Raw genomic sequence first — 334 nt, forward strand, 5'->3', positions numbered from 1 at the left:
TAAAGTTGATGCAGATCCAAATCTGACTTAATTGCCCTATTAAATATATTATCGATGACAATCATTTAAACAAGTAAATCCAATCATTTTAGGTGAAATATCGAGTTGTTCAAACTGCACCGACTTCCAAGCCCGGCGTTTGAATATAAGATACAGGAAAGCCGATGGTTTCACTGAATTTGTGCATACTTTGAATGGAACAGCCTGTGCGATACCTAGATTGCTGATTGCACTGACAGAGACCTTTCAACAAAGTAAAGGCACGATCTTGATTCCTGAAGTGTTGCAACCGTTCATGCATAATGAGCGATTTATTAGTAAACAGAAAAGGATT

The 334-nt window shown here is 37.4% G+C and overlaps 1 protein-coding gene across 1 annotated transcript in view; it reads left to right on the top strand.

Annotated features, from left to right (window-relative positions):
- LOC109535459 (serine--tRNA ligase, mitochondrial) overlaps window positions 1–334 on the top strand; it is a gene marked incomplete at its 3' end in the record, with an annotated part of 11858 nt that extends 11524 nt beyond the window's left edge. The window contains 1 exon segment of the mRNA XM_048662553.1: window positions 93–334. Within this exon segment, the coding sequence (XP_048518510.1) occupies window positions 93–334 (242 nt within the window).

The sequence above is a fragment of the Dendroctonus ponderosae genome, unplaced genomic scaffold, assembly GCF_020466585.1.
Source record: "Dendroctonus ponderosae isolate FM_Combo_2020 unplaced genomic scaffold, Dpon_F_20191213v2 Dpon_F_20191213_11, whole genome shotgun sequence".
Lineage (NCBI taxonomy): Eukaryota > Metazoa > Arthropoda > Insecta > Coleoptera > Curculionidae > Dendroctonus > Dendroctonus ponderosae.